Source organism: Branchiostoma lanceolatum, chromosome 18, assembly GCF_035083965.1.
Source record: "Branchiostoma lanceolatum isolate klBraLanc5 chromosome 18, klBraLanc5.hap2, whole genome shotgun sequence".
In the NCBI taxonomy this organism is placed as follows: Eukaryota; Metazoa; Chordata; class Leptocardii; order Amphioxiformes; family Branchiostomatidae; genus Branchiostoma; species Branchiostoma lanceolatum.
Genome location: NC_089739.1, coordinates 15,200,944 through 15,218,119, shown reverse-complemented (window position 1 = coordinate 15,218,119; position 17,176 = coordinate 15,200,944). Strand labels below are relative to the sequence as shown.

The window sequence follows — 17,176 nt, the reverse complement described above, 5'->3', positions numbered from 1 at the left end:
CACAATCTGGTGAGTGAGTGATAGTGTGGTAGTCCAGAAAATTTTGCATTACGCAGCAAACACTTCTTCGGAACCGACTCAAATTGTGCAAAGTTTTCACAAATTTCTGTTGGACACACTGCAAATTTCTCATGCTTATTTCATACTGCAACACAATGTCATACAGTACTTACCAGTGATACCACGATTACAAAAAAATTGCTGACAAAAAGATTACACAACCACTTGTAGGGAGATGAGCCTTTGTGTACTCTTGGTGTACTCTTAGCAAAAACAAATAAACAAGCCATTGCTTTACAAATTGGTGGAAAAACCTGTAGATCGGTAGATGCCTGCCTTAAAGAGGATTTCCAATTGGCTGGTATGGCTATATAGAATTGGAATTCTGAACACACATCTCCAAATTTGGAGGTGAAGTTCACATAAGCAAGAAGTCTTTTTTTAAAAATCTAAAATATCATTAAGAAAGCGAAATCCCCCCGCATCAAAAGCTTTCAAAAAGAAATGAACCAATATGTATATTTAAAGTCAAACATAGAAGTTGTTGCTAGATTTCGTCCACCCCCTCAGGAGATTGGAGCTAGTTGGAAGCGTAACCAAGACTGTATAACCAGGTTTAAAAGGGACTTCCTCATTGGTTGCACCCGATCGAGTTGACCAATCACGCAAACGAATATACTGGGGATATGGACTTACTCTACCTGCATGCCAAAGTTCAGCTCATTTGGCCCAAGGACGACCGAGATGAATCGCTTTGAAGATTTTACAGGAGGAGGAGAAGGACAAAGAAACATTAAAAACACAGTACCCCCGGTATGTTACGTGCATACCTATGGTATAAATAGCCAAATAGGGGCCAAGCCAGTAGAATGGATTATTTCTTGATTTCGTTTTCATTAATTTCCTCCGACTACTCCCTCATTGGTCTAACTGTAACTACTTCTACAATACCTCGTGGTCAGGGTTTCTGTTGACTGAACCAAGATCTGTTAAACAATAAGAGTTTTTTTCTTCATTTTAACGTGAATTCTGCAAATCCACACCTTGTGTGGGAGTCATTTAAGTGTTCTGTTCTTGGGCACATAATCAAATTTACTTCGTGGAAAACAAGGACACAGAACTCTCTCTTTAACGTGAGATCGACAGACTGCAAAAGGCATTAGATACCCAGTTTTGATTTGGACACCTTTCACACTTCAAAAGATTTTAAAAAACAGCTAACATGACCAATTAACATCCGATTTATTCAAAACGTATTTATCTTAAAACTGCGCGGACAGAGCCAAATGTTAAACCCATGGGTAGAAATATCAGCTCTTCTAAAAAGAAAATGCATGGTCTGTAAGTATTTCTCCTCCTGTTTAACGCCGTGCGAGCTGATGTATATGATGTAGAATTGTGCTAGGCTTACCTATTATCGTCCACTTCAGTCTTTTCCCTTCTAGCGCTATTCTAGAACATAGACCAGAAAAAATGCACAGTAACTGTCCAAAGTAGTCTACAGACAAATGATAGTAAAATCACTATGCTTGTCCCGCAACTTGCTTGACGTTATGGAAGAAAACAATATTGATCTGTGAATTTCCCCAACATGCGTGGCACGTGGCGTTCACCTGATAAACGCATGGCCATTATGTTTTGCCGTGCAAAAATTAATCTGCGGCGTGGGGGTCATTAGGTTGTATCAAACCTACCTAAAACTGGTAAGAGTTCAAACCTCAAATCACCATGGAATATCAAAGAAAGGTTTAACGTCAGCTACTTTTAAAAGATACTAGCTATCGTGTAAGTTAAAAAAACATGATGAACTACGAAGTGTCGAATTACATATGAAATACGTCATGCATGACGCTTCCGTGCAACTTGTGGTTACTGGTTCCAGAGTTTATTGTGTTATGTCACTTAAAACACTTATTTTGACACAATTCATTTTTTTACTTAGCTTGCTCCCATCCCCTTCACCTGACTTTTTTGATGAATACGAGAGGACAATAGTTCAATTTCTTTAGTTAGAAGAAACACTATCTATAATGCTTATGAATATGGTGGTTGTGACACGTCCTATCTGTTCTCGGACCGTCCTTCTACCTCTTGGTAGGAATCTATCAGGATGAAGCCAGGCCAGTATGCACTTTCAAGCTGTTTATTCTTCAGGTCTCTGCACAGACATCTTTGTCTGCCGATGTTCTCTCTTGGGCTTCTCATGCTGTCATATACGCATGCGTGTTAGTCTAACATGTTAAAGGAAAGCTACACAAAAAATTGAAAATCCTTCTATGCTATGCTTAATATATTCCAAAGTCAAGTTCTTGCTTCAAGTTGTTTCACATAAGTCCGTCATAGTTCTGGGATTTTCGACAGTTTGCAACTTATGCCGTGCTGACGCCTTCTCGCCTAATAATTGAATTATATGACGTCAGTGTTTCAAATTTTTCACCTGATGATTGAAGTTTAGAACACTGACGTCATATGATGCAATCATCAGGTGAAAAAATTGAAACACTGACGTCATATAATTCAATTATCAGGTGAGAAGGCGTCAGCACGGCATAAGTTGCAAACTGTGGAAAATCCCAGACATATAAAGGACTTATGTGAAACAATTTGAAGTAAGAATTTGACTTTGGAATATATAAAGCATAGCATAGAAGGATTTTCAATTTTTTGTGTAGCTTTCCTTTAAGCAGTTACTGGTGCTAATAAGCTACACGTGTTACAGTGGTCTCATTAAAAACTGAGAAATATGCTGCCTGTTGATCTCACGTTAAAGGCCTCATGGATGCCTAAAGAGCTGACCCCTAAGTTGCATTGCGCAGTAGAGTGCAGAAAATTTGAATGCCTTTATTATAGTCCCTACTTCAAATCTTTAAAACCTTTCTTTGCCTGGAAATTTTTTCACCAATCTGGAGACTTTTTGGGTTAGAAGGAACAGGTATGGTCTCAGCTTTCCCATTTTGGTTGAAATTTGTTTGGTTTGCCATTTTAGTTGGCGTAAGGGTATATATGAGTTGTTGTGTCATGCGGATGGATACATCAGAAATCTGGGTTCAAAGGTTGGGTTTCTTTCAAACTGGCAGGTTTCCTCGGAGTTTGAGCTGTACAACCCTCTGTTTTCTTTGCATGGTTATCAGCTAGACCCTTGTGAGTTGTGACTTTCCAGTAGAGAAGAATTTTTAAGATTGAAGTTTGGGTTTACTTTTATGAAGCCTTGTTTCTGTGTATCTTAACATGCTTTCAGCCATAACTTTGGGGACAACCAATTGAACAAGGAATGGTTTTGCTCTAAGCTGTTATTTATGTCGAATCTGTTGTTCAGAACAAATTTGTTTCCCTTTGCTCAGCTTACCATACATGACTTTGATATTTTCATGGGAAAGCCGCACCCATAAACTCAACCTCAGTCATTCCGATAATCCAACTTCACTTCACTCATTAAGAAGATAAACCATTGCAAACTTGAACAGATGAAGGAAACTCAAACAAAGAAAAGAATAAACCAATCCAAAAACCAATCCAACTCAAATTCAAAATTCAACACAATATCACTAGTTCTTCCCATTTCTAACTCAGGTATAAATGAAAAAAATCAGTCTTTCAAGGCAAACAACTACTGTAACAAAAATTTCATTTCATGAAGGGAACTCAAAACACAATGAAAAACGTAAACCAATAATCCAACTCAAGAACAAATTCAACGCAACATCACTAGTTGTGTTAAGGGACGTTCCCATTTCTAACTCATAGGTAAGTATATATAGCTGTGGCTTCCTCTGTAGTAGGAACACTTCTTGTCAGCAGTGGGAATGCTAGTGGTCCCAGTGTGTAGTCACTGTTGAGAGAAGACAAACACAGAGGGTGACAGAACGTACACCTGGGTGTTGCAGCAAGAAAGCTGTCTAACAAGACCACTGAACTTCGACTATGCCGGTTACTAACATGCACTGCTCGAGGCAATGTACTAGTTACGTACCGGCGAGGGCCCCTATAAACCAGGGGCCCGCTGAGTGTCAAAGGCTCCTGTTGGGTTGTGGTTCAGCTCTGGCTCTGGGGAGGGGGGCGCCGCTCAATACTCGCTGACACGGCGTCTGAAGCTAGCTGTTTTCAGGCTCCCTCAGTACTCTCGAAAACTCCCACCGGGCGCTGGGTACCTCAGGACGTTATGTAGATAGGACATATGACTCCGTGAGCAGTGGATCATATGTTGCAGAAAGTCTATGGCACCCCCCGTCTCTGTTTAGGGATGGTTGTAAAGCCCGGATGTAGGTGGCCTCTTTAATACCCCTTGCAAAAAAGTCTGATTCAGTGTCCACTAAGGTGCTGCGAAGTGTTCTAGTCGGCTTTAAGCATTAGTCTTAGTTCCATGTGATGTGAAAATCCGTCTAAGACCATCAGACACCCCTTTCATTCCTTTTTTGCAAGAGGAATTAAAGAGGTCAACATGTACATCCGGGCTTTACAACCATCCCTCAACAAAGACGGGGGCACCATATACTTTCTGCAACATGTGATCTACCGCTCACCGAGTCACATTTCCTATCTGCATAACGTGATGTCACAGAAGCAGTGGATTGCTCATTCCTTGACAACAACTGTAGCTCACCAGTCTAAACTGTGGGTACGTCCAATTTGTTGTGTTGGCAATTACAGATCAACCTTGATTCAGAATATCTCCTTGTTATTTGCTAAATTGTTATCATTTAACGAATTGTTATCATTTCCTTGCTTATTTAGTTGGTAACTTTTCTGTGTTCAGTTAGGTATTTGTTTTTTTATATATACAGTTCCTAATACTTTTGTTAATATCTTTTTAGATAGTTATGATGATAAGTTTTTAATTACTCTTTTGATTCTACACTTTAAATTATTATCTTTAATTATTTGATTAGGAAAAATGGGGAAGGACCATATTGGTCTCAACTTTCCCCAGCACTATGTATTTTGATTAGTTATATGTATGTTTTGTTCTTTTTTACCTTTGCGAAAATGAAGAATAAAAAGTGGATAAAAAGTTCTCATTTCAAGAATCAAGACTTCAGACATACAAATTTACCCTCAAATGCTAACCTGATCAGTCAACCGTCATCAAACACAATTCCCACACATTCTGTATGGCTAGGCTGCAAATAAACAACTGTAACACTAATTAAACAGAGATATGGATTGGTCCTTTTGGCTCCAAACAGCCATCTGACGATCGATCCACTATTTCATGGGGGTGCGGAAACCCCCAAGATGGAGAAAGGTCATTTTTTTCAAAGTAATTCAACAAGTAAAGAGTCTTCCCTACCATAGCCACCACTAAACTGCCCAAATTTCACCAGGACTGTAGGCTCTAACTGGTGCATCCCCCCTGTTGGACTTGTTGTATGATTGGGATTTGTTAGTAACATGGAAAATGGATTTGGCTTGTATCTAACAGTGGAGTTAGACCTTTTAAAGAATAAAGAAAGTGATAACTCGTATCTACAGGTATGTCAGATTAAAGAAGTTTTAATAATGGATGACCCTTGCCAGCTGTTATTTCCTTGGCTTGACGAGTTGTAACTGGTCACTCCTGTGCAGGTTCCTCAGGACTGGTCACACAGAAGCTGAACCAAGTCACAACCACCTCCCGGGACATGTACGCTGCCATGACGCACTGTCTGTCACTTCTCACACAACAGGAAGAGGTCAGGCTCTACTCTTTTCTGTCATACAGTTATTCCATACCATGTTTATTAAGTGATCTCATACATTTTTGCAACAGAGTACACCATTCTGTTGCCCCTGAGCTGTTCCATGATCAGGGTCCATATACTCTGTATCTGTATCTGTATCTATATACATTTTGTAGCTGGTATAACCGGCATTCGGCGCAACACACCAGCTTCGCAGGCACGCAGTGCAGCAGCAGCTGGTTATATTACACCGAACGACCTGTCACGTCTAACCTTCGCATATCTAACTGCATGCATTGTTTAAAGCTATCTAATGAGGATGCTTCCACTGTACTTGGTTGTAACGAGTTCCACTCTACGATCGTTCGAGGAAAATAGGAATTTTTAAACACATCAATCCTAGGTTGAAAAGTCTGATACTTAAAGGCATGGCTATTTCTTGTCCTTTTCTGAGCTGGTATTATTAGATACTTATTAGTTGGTACGTCCACCAGTTTATTAGTCATTTTGTACATCATGCATAGTCTGGACATTTTCCTTCTCTCCTCGAGTGACATCCACTGCAGATCTGTTATCATTTTGGTGACACTAGCACCCCTGAGGTAGTTACCTTCGCCGAGAAGGTTATGCAGAGGGTAGCGTTTGTATGTATGTATGTATGTTTGTAACTACCAGCATAACTCGAGAAGGCTTGGATGGATTGTCTTGATATTTGGTAGGTGGGTAGGTCTTGATGAGACAAGGAAATGATTAGATTTTGGGTCCCCTAGCGGCTTGTTACGGTACTGCAGCGGAACTTCTTGTTTCGATATCTCGTGTTCTGGACAAGCTATGGAACTGATTTTTGAGTGGTGGATAGCTCTTCGGACAGAGAGTAAGTGGTATAGGTTTTGGCCCCCTAGCGGCTTTTTTGGAACTGCAGGAGCAGGTTTTGGTTCAGACTTTGAAAGGGAATAACTCAAGAAGGGCTTGATGGATGGCAATGATTTTTGGTAAGTAGATAGCTTGAGTGATGATGTACATAATTAGATGCTTATTATGCAAATCAGTATCTAATTTGCATAATTAATGAGGAAATTTTTTATATCCGCCAAATTCCATGATAGGACTCTCAAACATGTGACATATCATCATCATCATCCACTGGTTTCTGCATCTGCAGTCGTTGAAACGTCCTGCAGCTGCATTCAGTCTTTCTTCATCTTCTTCCACGTGTCCTTGCATCTTGCACATGTGACATATGTAACTGAAGAAGAGAGAAATATTAATAGATATCAATTATGCAAATGAAGACCTCATTTGCATAATTAATGAGAAAATACTATAACTCAAGATGGGCTTGATGGATGGTAATGATCATGATTTGTGGTATGTACTAAATGTAGATAGCTTACGTGAAGCTTTGTATGATTGGACGATAATTATGCAAATCAGATTCTAATTTGCATAATCAATGAGACAATTTTACAAACACGCTGTGTTCCATGATATGACTATTGAAATATGTGACATTTGTTACTGAGAAAAAAATATGCAAATGTAGGCCTAATTTGCATAATTAATGAGAAACTACTATAATTCCATACAGGATCATGATGGCAATTTCATACTTGTGTCATTTCGAAGTTATGTGAATGTGAACATCATTGAATCAAATTATGCTAATAAGGACCTCATTTGCATAATTCATGATAAATGTTACTTTGTTAGCATAACCTTCTTTCTTAAGCTCATACTTTTGCTTTTTTGGGTGAAGAAGATCAACTGGTATGATTTATAATTGATGACAAACACTCCTGATACGTCAGTCATAAAGGTCAAAATCATTTGGCGAAGGTATGAGGTCGTGGAACTCTAGTTGTTCATGCAGAATCTGGCTGCTTGGTTCTGTACCCTCTCCAATTTATCTTCGTCTTTCTTAGTATATATATATGGATCCCATACTGTTGCGGCATATTCTAGGTTTGGTCTTACTAGTGATGTGTACGCAAGTGATTTTACCTTCAATGGGTATGGCCACAAATTACATTTGATCACTCCCAACGTCTGTTTAGCCTTGTTTGTTATGTTGTTGACATGGGCACCCCACTTTAGGTCGGTTGTTAAATGTAACACCCAGGTATGGGTGTTTTGTTGTTGTTGCTAAAGTCTTACCACAAAACTGGTAGCTAGTTACATGTGGGGTCCTTTTGCTTGTTATGTGCATAATGTAGCATTTTTCGGGATTAAACTGCATGAGCCATTTGCTTTGCCATTCCTCGAGTGCGTTCATATCTTTTTGCAGAAGTTGTGAATCATTATGTGTGGACAGTTCTACATATAACAGACAGTCATCGGCGAATAACCTCACATTTGAATCAAGCTGATCAGGCAAATCGTTCTTGTACAAAGGGAAGAGCAATGGCCCCAGGGCGGTTCCTTGTGGAACTCCCGACGCTACTCTAACCGGGGCTGAGGCCTTCCCTTCTACCACTACCGTCTGCTCCCTGTTGGTCAGGAAAGCGTTCAGCCAATTCAGTGTAGTGCCTTGAATTCCATGATAGTACTCCAGTTTTGAGATAAGTTTGTTATGGGGGACTTTGTCAAAGGCTTTGGTGAAGTCGAGTATTGCTAAATCCACCTGTCGTTTATTGTTAAGTGCACCAGCTATGTCGTGAGCTGTTAGTATCAGCTGTGTTTCTGTGGATTGCTTGGCTCTGAATCCATGCTGATAATCCGTCAATATATTGTGACTCTAAAGGTGCTTCATGACATGGCTGTGAATAATGTGTTCAAGCAATTTGCTGCATATACAGGTTAGTGAAACAGGTCTGTAGTTACTTGGCGCCACCCTATGTTAGTGTTATAATAGGTTCGGTCCGTTGACCTATGATGTAACGAGGTCACGCCTCGTGTTCTCTGTTCGCCCCACATGGTTCCCACGATGAGTGTTTAGTAAACCCCTTTGCTCCGTACTCTCGCGCTCCGTTGTGTCTTTGAGTCGTCGAGTCGCTGTTACATAGATGACGTGGTGGCACGCGGTGGGATCCAGAGCCCACAGAGCACCAACAAGTTTGGATACCGCGCAACCCTGTGAAAAAAAAACGCGTTGAAAGACGTCCGAAGAATGCAACCCTCAGCGAAGAAGGAGCAATGGCGGGGAAGGAAAACAACATCCGGGACCTGGCGTTCCAACAACAACAACTTCAACCAAAACCCCAGCCCTCAACAAGATCCAGACAGGCGCTGGAGAACCCAAGATCTCCCCCGACGCCCGAAGAACCAAGAACCTAAAAGGGACAAGAAGATCTGCCCGATTTGTGAACAAGCGGGACGGCAAGTTTTCGATCACTTCCTCAGTGCGTGTCCGTACTTGCCCGACGAGGACAAAGAGAGGAGTTTTGCGCGCCACGTGGGCGCCCCTCCCCAGCAAGAATCCGGACGCGGAGTGAAAGCAAGTGCTTCACCGAACCTTGAAGCCTTCCACAAGGGAGCGGCGGTCAAGATACTCCTGGATTCGGGGGCAGAGTCGAGCATGATTCGTGCCGATGAAGCGCGGCGCTTGGGGTTGTGCATTACCCCCAACAACACAGATCTTACTCCAATCCAAGCAGATGGGCGGCGACTTTCTGCCGTAGGTGAGTGCTGTACCACGTTCTACAAGAAGAAAGTAGCCCTTCAGTTTGATGCGATCGTAGTGGACGACCTCGTCGATCCGATTATAGCCGGAAGCCCCTTCCTTGAGTCCAACGGTTTAATGCTAAACTTTAGTAAGCATTATATTCACCTTCCTGATGGATCCATCTTTGATTATTCCACGTCTACCACACAAGCCCAGCCACGTATTCATAGCATTTCGTACAGCAAAAATCGTACGCAACACAACCTAGCACGCTCTAGAAGGGCAGCTAGCTGTTCCAGTGTACAAGTTCAAGAGCCCAAGGTCATGCACCTGCTACATACCACTCCCGTAGTTAATGTTGTGACCAACCCTGCGGTGACTGAACAACAAACAAACACAAGGTCACTGGTCCACGCCCTAGAGCACCTGTCACCTGCTGCAAAGGCTGACACACTACCGGTGAAGGAAAAACACCTGTCACCATCAGCAGACGCTGACACACTACCGGTGAAAGAAAAACACCTGTCACCATCAGCAGACGCTAACACACTACCGGTGAAGGAAAAACACCTGTCACCATCAGCAGATGCTAACACACTACCGGTGAAGGAAAAGCACCTGTCACCATCAGCAGACGCTAACACACTACCGGTGAAGGAAAAGCACCTGTCACCATCAGCAGACGCTGACACACTACTGGTGAAGGAAAAGCACCTGTCATCAGTAGCAGAAGCTGATACCCCACAGGTGCAGGAAGAATACCTGTCACCATCAGCAGACGCGGACACACAACCGGTGAAGGAAAAGCACCTGTCATCAGTAGCAGAAGCTGATACCCCACAGGTGCAGGAAGAATACCTGTCACCATCAGCAGACGCGGACACACAACCGGTGAAGGAAAAGCACCTGTCATCAGTAACAGAGGCAGATACCCCACACGTGAAGGAAGACCACCTGTCGTCACCAGAAAAGGCCGACACTCCCCAGGTGCAGGAAGAACACCTGTCCCCTTCTGCAGAGGCTGACATACCACCGGTGAAGGAAAAGTACCTGTCTTCAGTAGCAGAAGCTGATACACCTCACGTGACAGAGGAGCATCTGTTACTACCAGCAGAAGCTGATGCTCCACACGTGATGGAAGAACAGCTGTCACCACCAGCAGAAGCTGATACACCACATGTGACGGAAGAGCACCTGTCATCATTAGCAGAAGCTGATACTTCACATGTGACAGAGGAGCACCTGTCATTACCAGCAGAAGCTGATACACCACACATGAAGGAAGAACACCTGCCATCAACAGCAGAAGCTGACACACCACAAGTGAAAGAAGAACACCTGACTTTGCTGTCAGAGGCTGATACTTCACACGTGAAAGAAGAATGCCTGACTTCACTAGCAGAGGCTGATACTTCACACGTGAAAGAAGAACACCTGACTTCAGCAGCAGAGGCTGATAGTTCACACGTGAAAGAAGAACACCTGACTTCACCAGCAGAAGCTGATACTTCACACGTGAAAGAAGAACACCTGACTTCACTAGCAGAGGCTAATACGTCACACGTGAAAGAAGAACACCTGACTTCAGCAGCAGAGGCTGATACGTCACACGTGAAAGAAGGGACCCTGTCATCACCAGCAGAAGCTGATACGTCACACGTGAAAGAAGAACACCTGACTTCACAAGCAGAGGCTGAAATTTCACACGTGAAAGAAGGGACCCTGTCATCACCAGCAGAAGCTGATACTTCACACGTGAAAGAAGAACACCTGACTTCAGCAGCAGACGCTGATACTTCACACGTGAAAGAAGAACACCTGACATCACCAGCAGAAGCTGACACCCCACGGGTGAAGAGACATCCCAAGATAGTATCACCTTCAGCAGAAGCTGACATCCCACGCGACACACCGCAGGTGAGGGAAGAATGCCAGAGCCCACCTGACCGTCTTCCTCCTGTTCCACCTGACCCTTCTCCACCAGTTCCTGACACCCCGGCAGTCCGGCCCCCACCGGAACCACCTCCATCTGTTCAACACCCACAGAACTTTATGCCATAACAAACTGAAAGTATAACAGGACAAGTCACACACCTATCTCCTAAGTCAAAATAGAACAAAACATATACAGTCTCTACATTTGCAGCATATATACGTCCAAAGGTACTAAATTGATTTGATTTGCAGTTTGACAGAGTTCTTAAGTTACATGTAGTTACAAAGAAAGATAAGAAGGAATACATACAAGACCAGTAGCGAGTTATGGTATTACCTGTATTGAGAAAGATGTTACATTACCGACATTATGTTATGTTACCGTAGTTACAATAATTTTCCAGTTACTTATCGAAGAGAAGACAGAACAAGTCAAATCTAGATGCAGAAAGTTTCTTGTCAGCATAGTTGTTTTATTTGTAGAGGAGTAGGCGGTGGGAAGTTTGTTTATTTTTAATAAGTATAACACCAGTCATTTTGGAAATATCCATTTTACAAACTGAAGAAGAAATACGTGAATCATGCTAACAGATATTTGTTAATGGAAGAACACTGATTCATTATTATAGTATTACAGAACTATTAATAGCATGTTACTAGGACCTATAACTGTTATTCTAGTTACAATTCTATTATGTATCTCTATTACTCAAGTTACTTTAGTTTACATTGGAAACGAGGGAAGAAGGAAATTTAGGACACTAAGAGAGAGAGAGAAAGAGGAAAAGAGATCACGCCACCCTATGTTAGTGTTATAATAGGTTCGGTCCGTTGACCTATGATGTAACGAGGTCACGCCTCGTGTTCTCTGTTCGCCCCACATGGTTCCCACGATGAGTGTTTAGTAAACCCCTTTGCTCCGTACTCTCGCGCTCCGTTGTGTCTTTGAGTCGTCGAGTCGCTGTTACATAGATGACGTGGGACTGCTCTATCTCCCTTTTTAAAAATGGCGCATATGTTTGCATTCCTCCAGTCTTGGGGGATTTCTCCTGTGTCTAAGGAATGTTGGAAAATATTGGTCAACACAGGTGCAATTTCACTAGCCGTCATTTTGAGGAAGCAAGGTGGTATTTGGTCTGGTGCGGATGCTTTAGAGGAATTGAGACCATGAAGCATTTTTTCGACACCATCAGTGGAAATTTTAATGCTCCATGGGATGGGTACATGGCTGTCCTCTGCATGTAGTTTAGTCCGGTTGGGGATGGTCCAGCCCCAGGTGTGGGATTGTACATGAGAAGATTTTGAAATCTCCTCAAAACTAACAAAAAAACAAAACATGAACAGAAGAAACACTTTAAAACCCTACCTAGGATGGCATGATTCTGTGCCTTCAAGAGTCTCAGTCACCAAGGATTGCAAGAGGTTTTAGGCCTTGGTTGAGAGGTCAAAGCTCATTACTCAGCTGGTTTTATTATTATTTCCTTGACGTTTTGATTTCATTTATCATCTACTTTGCTCCAAGTGCACTCAACCCGGGTGCAAGAGTAATATAACCTTATAGACGGCGGAGGAGCCATTTATTCTGGCCAACGGCGTCTATGTCTGGTGGCAACCTTACCATTGACCTCTGACCTACAATCCGTGTTGCGGAACGCGTCAAGGCAAGCTGGACCATACATGTATTTCCAGATATTGGCTGTCCGCTGCAACAAACTTATAGCTCCAGTCGTCCTGTCTATGACAGGCCACTGGGCCGGCTCAGAGTCTACGTTTGTCAAGAGTGCGGTTAACCCCTGGCGCACGGGCTACCTCACAATAATCTACCACACGCGGACTTGTCTACGTGGTGTCAGAAGTTCCTCAGCGTCAAACCACACCCTGCAGTAAGAAGAGTCCTACAAAGAAAGACTCACAACGTCTCTACTTCGCAACATGGAACGTGAGGACACTACTGGACAGAGAGAACAGCGATCGTCCAGAACGTCGCACTGCTTTCGTTGCAAGGGAGCTTACCCGATTTGACATAAACATAGCTGCCCTTAGCGAAACTCGACTCGCAGACGAAGGGCAACATCAAGAAGATGCTGGGGGATATACTTTCTTCTGGAAAGGTCTCCCAGAGGAGGACAGACGGATTCATGGTGTTGGCTTTGCTATACGGAATTCTCTTCTGCAAGATCTAGAGGAAATTCCAATTGGAGTGAACGAAAGACTCATGACTCTACGTCTCAAACTCAACAATTGACAAAATGAAACAGTGATCAGTTGCTATGCCCCAACTTTGACCGCAGAAGACAACATCAAAGAGAAATTCTATGAGGATCTAGAAAACATATTTCAGTCAATCCCAGCAACTGACAAGATCATTCTCTTGGGGGATTTTGACGCCCGTGACGGCTGTGACGCTGGAAAGGTACAATCGGCAAGAACGGGCTAGGAAACGCCAACTCAAATGGCCTACTTCTCCTATCGCTCTGCACACGATACAAACTAGTGATCACCAACGCACTCTTTAGACTAAAAAACAAATACAAAACTACTTTAGTTGGTGTCATCCTAGATCCAAACACTGGCATCTTTTGGATTATGTTATTTCAAGATCGAAAGATCAACGTAATGTAAGGATCACCCTCACAATGCGGGGGGCTGACGAATGCTGGACTGATCATCGCCTAGTTTGTTCTACAACATTTCATTGAAGAAGAAAGTGCGAAAAGGGCCCAAAGTAACAAGATCAATTTTCAACACTAATAAGTTACAAACTCTGTTCTGAAAGGGAACTGTTTCAGTCTTATCTGCGCAAGTGCCTGAGTCAGCTTGGACCGTAACCCATTCGGGAAGTGTGGCAGAGCAATGGGAAACACTTAAAAACGTTTTGCTCCAAACCTGTAAGAACACCATTGGTCTGCACAAACGTGTGAATGAAGACTGGTTTGATGAGCATGATAGCGAGATTCAAGACCTGATTGACAAGAAACGCCACGCATTTGTATGCTGGCAAGATGACTTTCACAATGCTCAAAAGCACAAGCACTTTTTACTCCTAAAGGCTGAAGTTCAAACCCGTATACGTGATATGAAGAACACATGGTGGGAAGCAAAAGCACAAGAACTTCATGCCTTGGCAGACTGACATGACATGCATAACTTTTTCCAAGCCACGAAGCGCTTTATGGTCCAACCAAGTCTGGTTTGGCACCCCTAAAATCTGAAGATGGTAGTATTCTGTATAAAGATGAAGCCAGCATCCAAGCCAGGTGGAAGGAACACTTTAGGAAACTCCTCAACCGAGAATCCACTGTCAGTGAGACAACGATTTCACAGCTACCAAATTATCCGCCAAAAAATGAACTTGCTGAACCCCCCCTTCCCAAGAAGTTGAAAAGGTGGTCCAGCAAATGAGAAACAACAAAGCAAGCGGGCCGGACAGTATCCCTGCTGAGGTTTACAAGTTCGGTGGACCTGACCTCACAGCGCGAGTCCACAGTCTGCTTCTGCGAATCTGGGAGGATGAAACTCTACCAGACGGCCTTAAGAACGTTCGAACGCAGTAATAACTGTTATCTACAAAAAAGGTGATAGATCAGACAGTGGGAATTACCGGGGAATCGCCCTTCTGTCAACGGCTGGTAAAATCTTGGCAAGAGTACTCCTGAACCAACTCCTCCCCCTGAGCGAGGAAATACTGCCTGAAACTCAGTGTGGTTTTAGGCCATCCAGAGGTACTATAGACATGATTTTCACTGCCAGACAAATACAAGAGAAATGTACAGAATGACGACAATCTCTCTTTATGGCCTTCATTGATCTGACTAAGGCTTTCTATTCTCTGAATCTTGAGGCACTTTGGAAGATACTGAAGCAGTTTGGTTGCCCGGATAAATTCATAAATACTTCGACTGCTACACGATGGAATGACTGCCAACTTGAAGGTACTCTACAATGGCTCAGAAACTGAACCACTTACGATTGGTGTAAAACAAGGGTATATAATTAGCACCCACAATCTTTGACATATACCTGTTCACTGTTCTGCTACTGATCAAAGACCACCTTCCACCTGGAGTGACAATCAGATACCGTTATGACGGCAGTATTTTCAACCTAAGACACCTCAATGCTGTCACCAAAGTTCAGAAGGTTGTTATTAATGACCTCCAGTATGCTGATGATTGTAAACTCGTAGCCCACCAGGCTCAAGACCTACAAGACACTCAACTCTGCATACAAACTTCTTGGCCTGACTACAAACAAGTCAAAGACTTAAGTCATGATCCAACCAGCTCCTGGGCAACAACTACCAGCAGTAAGTTTAAACATGGATGGAGTACGCCTTGAATGCGTCAAACACTTCTGCTACCTTGGCAGCACTCTTAACAACAGAGGAAACATTGACGATGACATTTCACACAGGCAAGGAAGCGCTTGGGCACCCTTTGCAAACTTAAGGGGAAGGGTTTTCAACCTGAAGACAGCAACAAAGCTTCAGGTTTATAAAGCCGTAGTGCTCCCAACACTTCTTTATGGATGAGAGGCTTGGATCACCTATCGACGACATCTCAAGACTCTCGAACAGTTTCACCAACGCTCACTACGTCGTATTCGGAACATGTCCTGGACAGACTACCGTACCAACACTAGTGTGCTAGCTGCCGCTGAGGCCAAGAATAGCAGCCGCTGAGGCCAAGAGAAGGCTTAGGAAAGCCCGGCTGCAACAGAACTGATGATGAACTCATGTAGACTTGCCCTACTCTTTCGAGTAGCTGTCCAAGTGACGGCATATCTGAGGTGTCTTCTTCTGTGAATACACTTTTAAACTGTGAGCTGAGTGCTGAATGCTGCCTGTACTGTACTATACAATACTAAAACTCACAACTTTTAACCAATCATTGCTGTCCAAAAGTTGAAAAGTACCATGCATGGTATGATTTGTAATTATGCAATTTTTCTGTACTGAAAGTGGAAAAATTTGAAACTTGAAAAATTGGCCCATTAGTGCAACACACTATTACAACCTGATCTTGAGCCTGTTTGTTCACAAGTTGCCATACACAACTCGAACAAAAGAACTCAAACTGTTCAATGTCTTCAACTGTCGAGACTAGGCAGATCATGTAATAAAAATTCTATTTCATGAACACTGCAGAATACTGTAATGTGAAATAGTTTATTTTTAAAAAGCAGTAGATTTTAGCTACAAGTGTGCAATCAGTCATATAGTTGAACTCTATGGTGCATCCCACAGAAAAGTACAGAACGTCCCGCAGAACTTTGTGGGGCTTTTGTAGAAGTCGAGTATGTTCCGCAGAAAACCCCACTATGTAGTCAGAACTTTTCTGCGAAACACTGTGCACTGTGAAAGTTCTTCTGGAAAAGAAATCTTCTGCAAATTTCTGGTTGCTTATGAACAGTGTTTACATTCTAAATTTTGTATGATACTTGTTCATATTGTGGATAATAGGGGGCTGGTCTACGTGGTCAGTGATGGCACTATTGCCAAAGACAGTTACGGTGCTATCCCCACATATAAACATCAACTCCGAAATAACAGTAGTTGGAAGAAAGTTGCATTGATGCCCGTAAGCATGTTTGATTGCAGCGAGAAAGTATTAAAATAGTTATTTTCAAATAACATGAAAACCGTGTCAAATATTGAAATAAAACCAAAACGATATTGAACAGGGTAAGCCAAAGGTGAATACCCAGTCTACATTGTACCTATATGTATAATGTGTGAACCAAAAAAAATTGGTAGTGAGCGGGCACTATTACTTTCTGCAACACTGACTTGTGGCTGATTGTCTGATATTCAGTTTGATTGCTGTGGACCAAAATTATTCAAGAGTTTTCTGGATAGAATTATAACCGATTTACATTAGTAACCAAGCCACCTCTTTTGCACGGCGGATTGGACTAGTTGGATATAACTTCTGTAAATTAGGCTCTACCTTGATTGATACATACATGTAAAGAAAACAATATC

General features: G+C 42.6%; 1 protein-coding gene across 10 annotated transcripts in view; it reads left to right on the top strand.

The window, feature by feature from the left end:
- LOC136424387 (oxysterol-binding protein-related protein 1-like) overlaps positions 1-17,176 on the top strand; it is a 207,010-nt gene that overhangs the window by 55,176 nt on the left and 134,658 nt on the right. For all 10 annotated transcript variants that reach the window (XM_066412975.1, XM_066412973.1, XM_066412974.1 and 7 more), the window contains one exon: positions 5,563-5,669. In XM_066412975.1, the coding sequence (XP_066269072.1) occupies positions 5,563-5,669 (107 nt within the window). The remainder of the gene's footprint in view (positions 1-5,562; positions 5,670-17,176) is intronic.